This window comes from Corylus avellana, chromosome 7 (assembly GCF_965113065.1).
Source record: "Corylus avellana chromosome 7, dhCorAvel1.hap1.2, whole genome shotgun sequence".
Classification (NCBI taxonomy): domain Eukaryota; kingdom Viridiplantae; phylum Streptophyta; class Magnoliopsida; order Fagales; family Betulaceae; genus Corylus; species Corylus avellana.
The window spans coordinates 7,869,837-7,876,370 of record NC_142496.1 but is presented as its reverse complement, the minus strand read 5'-3'; the positions used below and the strand labels follow the sequence as shown (position 1 = coordinate 7,876,370).

Genomic DNA, 6,534 nt, shown 5'->3' with positions numbered 1-6,534 from the left:
AAGATTGAAACTTGTATATAATAAATTAAGAATTTTTAAATTTTAAAAAGTAGTTGTAAATATGATGAAAATTAAGGAGTTAGATTAAGTTTTTCCTAATTTATTTTTAGAGAGCCCTACTATCTTGAGTAATGCTATAAGTTCTTCTTGTGTCACTCTTGTTTTCCTTCAAGGATGATGTGGCTCTTAAAATTACTGTTGGGCTTGTGATTGATCGTTATTGAATTTTGATCAAATAGTGATTTTAAATACCACCTCATTTTTAGAAGGACACAAAAGTGACACAAAAGAGACTTCTAAAATTACTCCCCATTTTTATTGACCAATGTTGTGATTGGCGTGCATCCTTAGATGTCTTCATTTTCGTGTTGATTTTCTTTTTTCCTTTTCTTAATTGTTTTTGGTTCATTTGTGTTGTTTGTGTATTTGCTCAGAAAAAGGGGAGGGTGAACACGAAACAGACACGATATTATTTTTTCACATTTTTAAATGGTTACTTTTTTTAAACATACTCCAAATGAGAAATAAGAAGAATCTAACAAATTAAATACCCAATTTCATTACCTTTAAGGTTGCCCATAAATAAAGAGAGTACAACACTCACTTGTTCGTAATGAAATATGAATTCACAATCAAATTACATTCAAAGATTAACAAACTAGGTGATTCTCACCTGTATTTTTATAAATGAATATATATTAAACTGAATCGAAAGAAATTTTATGAAGCAAATCTTTATCCATGAAATATCCATCATCCAATCGTTGCCATTTCAAGGTAAAATAATGTGTGAATAAGACTAGAGATTGCATACACATTGGCTGAAACACGTTGTTGAGTCGTACCATGGATTGGGTTGATTATGTGCTTTGAGAAAGTTGATCAATACACTTTGCCAAAAGCAATGCCTTTTTTGTAAAGCTGCGCCCTAGGGCACATTTAGAATTTTATAAATAATCTAAGAGTATAGAAATTATTTCACTCACTTATTGTTTGATTTAACCATAAACCTAATGACACAGATGATAATGCAACAGAGTGAAACTTAAATACAATAAATTAAAAGTTTTTAAACTTAATTGAAGGAGTGATTATAAAATGATGAAAATTAAGGAGTTGGGGAAGTTTTTCCTAATTTTTTTTTAGTAAGGTCTTGAAAAAGTGACGACTCGTGATTTCCCAGTTTACATGCATGGATATTTGTGCCTAAACACGGAGAAAGGTTTAATTAGTTGAAGGGTGGCCTTGGCCACTTGCGAGATTGAATGACTGTGTGTGACATGTGTTAAGGAGGAAGCAATAGAAAATTAATTATAAACTTTACAATGAACAAATATTGAATTATAGAAAAATATTCTAACAAGACAAATCACCTTCCTTGTCATACTCTACTATAATCCTAGAGAACCCTACTATCCGGCACTACAAAAAAGTAATTTTTTTCTCACTGGAGTTTTTTGACGTGTCAGGGTGTCTGACACGTTAGAAAATTTTTTGGCATGTTTTTTGCTACAGTTTTTTGACGTGTCTGACGGCACGTCAGACACGTCAGGGTGTCAGACACGTTGGCAATGCAATAGAGTCAAATAATGCATTGCCAGCTATGCCTAATCCACATCCAACAAAACTAGATTACCAACTCTAAATGCATAAAATACCAAAAATGTCTCCACAAAGACTAATGTTAAAAGGAAGATGTGGGTCTTCCTTGTGTCTTCTCAAATAAATGTGGTTTTTAAAATCACCACTGAATCAAAATTTAATAGTAATCTATCGAAAATTCAATAGTAATTTTAAAAGTCACAATGATTTAGAAATGACACAAAGAGGACATGGGATGTCATTTAGCATAACTCCTCCATAAACCATCAAACAATATCCAAATTTAAGCCAAAAGTCAGCCAAAAAAAAGCATGCCAAATTTCTTTAACATAATAATCTAAAGTAGAACACAATAGCAAAAGATAACAAGGCCAATCATTTTTCCTTCAATTCTGTTCATATTCCAAGCTAAACAGAAATTCTGATAATGACATTTTTCCTCTTAGACATTAGCTCGGTCTTCTGTTGCACTCCTTGTTAACTTGTGTATGAAATTACAGAACATCTTCAACATCCAAGAGATCAATTGGAGAATTATGTCAATCAACTTCTTCACCATCCAATAGAGTAGGCGAATTATTTGAATCAACTTCTTCACCATCCAATGCAGTAGGCGAATTATGTGAATCACAATAGCAATCGCAACCAATCCGTACCAAACTAATATTAATTTCGTGCCCCACGAAGCAAATCTTTCACGAAGGTCTTTTGAGGTTACAAGAATCACTGCCACTGAATAGGTAAGTGCCGTGGACACGACTGAGGTAAGCATGGCTGATGTCAAAAGCCATATAAAAAAGTTGCTCCTAATAGGAAATCCAGTAATAACCAAAAGTATGACGCCCAAAGATGCAAAGAACGAGGTGCTATTGAAATATAAGAACAATATGTATGTATCATCTGGATGAGAATAAGATAAAACTGCTTTGCCTGTTTCACATACAGTTTGGTTGCTACAGGTGAAACCCTCCGTGGAGTTGGATATATTTTGTTGCCAAACGCCACCTGGTGGGCTGATCCCAGCTTGAAAAGCCATGGTTGCCATCATTGTAGCCACTAGCATCAATGCGCCACGTGTTTCCTCCATCCAATTTCCCTGGCGCTTCAAGCGTTTACCTAATGACGAAAGAACACACCCCCACCATCTCTTAAACCCTGATTGAGATTGTTGTGCTCCATCAACACTAGCACTACTCGGTGTCGGTGGTAGGGAAGAATTTAGACCCTTTGATCTTCTCACGCCAGCTTCGTTTAGAATTTTTTGGATTTCAAAACATTTAAAATCTCTTGAACAGACATCACAGGCATCTAAGACATCTGAAGCTGTGTAGCCAAGCTTGTTTGTGGCATTAGCCTCTCTTTTAATTGCAGGTATTGAAAGTAGATATTTTATGGCCTGCGCAAACAGAACATTCTGTTGACCAATAGCTACCGGAAACTCTAAAAGCACTTCAACAAAAAGAAATCCAAATAAATTTAATTCAACCACATTGAATGATATTTCTTGGGTTATTTGTTACGTATCTCTTTGCATGATCTTTAGAAGAACCACATGAAACGAGAGGATTTTTTCTATTTCTTGTGGGCATGTATGACAACATTGTGATTCTTCCTTCCTTTCTTACTTAACATACGAATATATCTTCTACCAATTTACAATTTTATTCCTACTTTATGAATGCAAAACAAGCTCGCGAAAAAAGGAAGGGAAAAAGAGAAGTAGATTTCAAATAAATTTGTAGACGCAGAAAGTGTGCTACTTTATATATCACTAGAAAGAAATATCTATTATAAAAGAGTAGTAACAGATATTTTTAACACACCTACCTTCATTTGCTTGAGCATCACAGCTAAATGCAATAAGGAGTTGCCATCATGGTCTTTGGAATTGAGGAGTTCATCGCAATCAGCCAACTTCACTAGCCGTTCTAGAGCATCCTGGTGATTATATTGAACACACAAGTGCAATACACTCTCACCATTGAGATTCTTTCTTATGGACTCTGGTTGAGCTCTAATTAACTCTTCTATAATCTCTATTCGCCCTCTCATTACAGCAAAGTGGAGAGGAATTCTCTCATGCTGATCAAAAGCTAAGCAAACAGTTGTATTTGCTTGCAACAATGCTTTTACTATCTCGGTGTGACCCTCAGCAGAAGCCAAGTGAAGCGGGGTTCGTCCTAGAGAGTCCACCTCTTTTGCAAGTGTATGTTTCTTGCTAAGAATAAGTCTACTAATTTCAAGATGGCCATGCAAAGCAGCTAAATGTAAGGGGGTCTCACTAAAGGATGTGAGTGAAACTCTATCAAGAATGCGCGCATCCCTTTGGATCAAAGTGGTCAAGGTGCTTACACACCCATTGCGTGAGGCTTCATAGAGTTCTGCAATCATTTTCTCTTCTGCAACAAGCCTTCTATCCATCCTTCACCTGTGAATGTGAAAACTGAAGAAACTCCAACCAAAGGAGGAACCAGAGGAACTTCAAGTCGGAAACTTTTCTGAATCTGGGTTTTTGGCCGTCCCTCAGGTTCTCACCCACGTGATTTTATGCTGGTTACCGTGCGGACTTTGTGGAAGGGTACGTGGGACAAGGAAAAAGGTAAAAATAAAATGACCAAAATGGGTCGTTGAAAATAAATAAAATATTTGAATATTAAATTTAGTATAAGGTGTATGCAAATACAATTTGCATCTCTTTTAGTTACAAAAGTAAACGCTAAACAAGCCAAGACAGGAAAGTTATTCCACACACAAAGAAGCAAGGACTTTTCAAAAGTAATTGGTTTATTAGTCGACTTTCTCTCTATGACTCCAATAAATTTATCTTTATCAATGATGCTAAGCCATAAAAGATGCAAGGATTAAGGGGTGTATGTCACACGTAAAATATCATATCCTAAAGAGTATATAAATAGGAGCAAACATAGAAAAGCCTGATAAATTGTCATGCCCCAAAAATTGCGATGCCCCAATCCCGGTCATTAAGTATAAATAAATATTTTTCTTAAACATTTTTATAAAACAACTACTTGCAATTGTTGTAATGACCCTTGTTATTTTAAGAAAACAAACCAAAAACATTATTTTTCCCTCTGACCAAATATTCAGTAGGAGCCCACCAAACGCTCGATGTTAATCTTAGTGCAAACTTATTAAAGTCCTAGGATAAGATTTTCTATGTGTTGATTTGAAAATAGGAGCCTTGTATGGACCTTAGCATTCTGACTTAACATTCCATGCTTTCTGACCGAACTTTCAACCTCGAGTCCGAATGCTCGAGTGCTTTTCGACCCGTAAAAGCACTTTTCATTTGTTTTACAAAACATAATTTTTTTTTTCCTTCAAACAGACTTTTTGAGTGTTAAATGTACTTTTAGATAACTCAAATGCACATCCAAACAAACCCTAAGTCGGGTAGCGGTTCTATTGACTATAAAAAGAGATCGATGTCAACAAAAATAATATATATAAAATGTCAGGCCTCCGGGACATATGCATAGCAAGCGCAAGGTTTCTTTAAGTGACGTGTATGAATTAAGTTGACACTCAAAACAAAGAGAAATTAATTAAGAAAAGACGTCTTAATTATTAAAGAAAACTTAAAAGGAAGTACAATAAATTAACTTTTTTTTTTTCCTTTTTAAATGTGCTTTTTAAAAATAAAAAAAATTAAGCACACATTATCATACCTTATGATATACTAATTATTGCATTTTATATTTAATTGTAAAATATTATTAAATTACTAATTTTGAGCTTAAATGATGTACTAAGAATTTGCAGTAGTCTAGAAGTCCTCAATCTGTTCAGGGTGATTACACACCCATTCAGTGAGGCTTCATAAACAGCAACCATATTCTCTTCTTCATCTTGCCTTCTATATATCCATTAGAAAGAGTTCAAGCCTTCACTCGTGAATGTGACGGTTGAAGAAGCTCAGCAAGAAATTATAAACTTACTACAGCTTGGTGCTTTGCATGTTAACTACTATAAGGAGATTACCTTTTATAATAAACTTCACACAAAAAATTGGAAAAAGAGAAGAAACTTCAACTGAAAATTACAATATTATTAGATGGCCAAGTCAATGGCAGAATCTTGAAGAAAACAAATCGGTAAAAGAGAAGAAACTTCAACTGAAAATTATAATATTATGAGATGGCCAAGTCAATGGCAGAGTCTTGAAGAAGACAAATCGGTAAAAGAGAAGAAACTTCAACAATAAATTATATAAAATAATCATAATAATTTTTATACTTATTTTTCATCACAAATGAAAAAGAAAGAGGAAAAAAGAAAAAGAAAAGTCAGGCCTCCGGGAGACATGGACAGCAAGCGCGAGGTTTCTTTAAGAGATGCGTATCAATTAAACTTGACAATGAAAACAAAGAGAATGAAATGGGCAAGAAATTGACGTCTTATTTCTTTCTTCCCCTTCTTAATTATCATAGAAACGTGGTCATGCATTCACACAGCACAGGTCCTTCAACAAGTTGTAATTAGGAGAATGACATATACATGGCTATATATATATAAATATATATATGAAGCAAAAATTGTATATTAAAATTAGAGAAAAGTTTTTCTTGGTGTTCTCTTAGTATTCTCTTGGTTATACATGAATATTATTTTCTAAAAAAGCAAAAAAATAACTTAACCCACCGGTCTTCGGAAAGAAAGAAAATAAAATAAAATCCAATATCATGAGGAACCGTAACATAAGAATAATATTTTAAAATTATTAGCAATTCGTACAATTTGAGAACAGGGCTGCCCATTATGAATGTTTGCAAAACAATTAATGTGGAAATTTTTTCGACATTGTTTTCTCATTAAAAAGATTTATCCTGCATTTGTTTTGTTGTTCCCTTTATTTCCCTGTATGATTTTTCTTTTTGCTTGTAATAAAACTCTCCTCCTACTTTGTTGCAC

The 6,534-nt window shown here is 34.1% G+C and overlaps 1 protein-coding gene across 1 annotated transcript; it reads right to left on the bottom strand.

Moving 5' to 3' along the window:
• Positions 1 to 1,973: 1,973 nt before the first annotated feature.
• Positions 1,974 to 3,996, bottom strand: LOC132185627 (uncharacterized). The gene is made up of 2 exons (XM_059599387.2): positions 3,430 to 3,996; positions 1,974 to 2,998 (listed from the first exon to the last, which is right to left on the bottom strand). The coding sequence occupies exons 1-2, from the start codon at positions 3,991 to 3,993 to the stop codon at positions 2,045 to 2,047; spliced, it is 1,518 nt and encodes a 505-aa protein (XP_059455370.2). The 5' UTR covers positions 3,994 to 3,996; the 3' UTR covers positions 1,974 to 2,044.
• Positions 3,997 to 6,534: the final 2,538 nt, after the last annotated feature.

What these genes read in the sequence shown, in the direction of transcription:
- LOC132185627 (XM_059599387.2), bottom strand. Translation starts at nt 3,993, where the DNA reads ATGATTGCAGAACTCTATGAAGCCTCACGCAATGGGTGTGTAAGCACC. An exon ending in TGATGCTCAAGCAAATGAAG is followed by an intron (nt 2,999 to 3,429) that starts GTAGGTGTGTTA and finishes CTGTTTGCGCAG; the next exon opens with GCCATAAAATATCTACTTTC.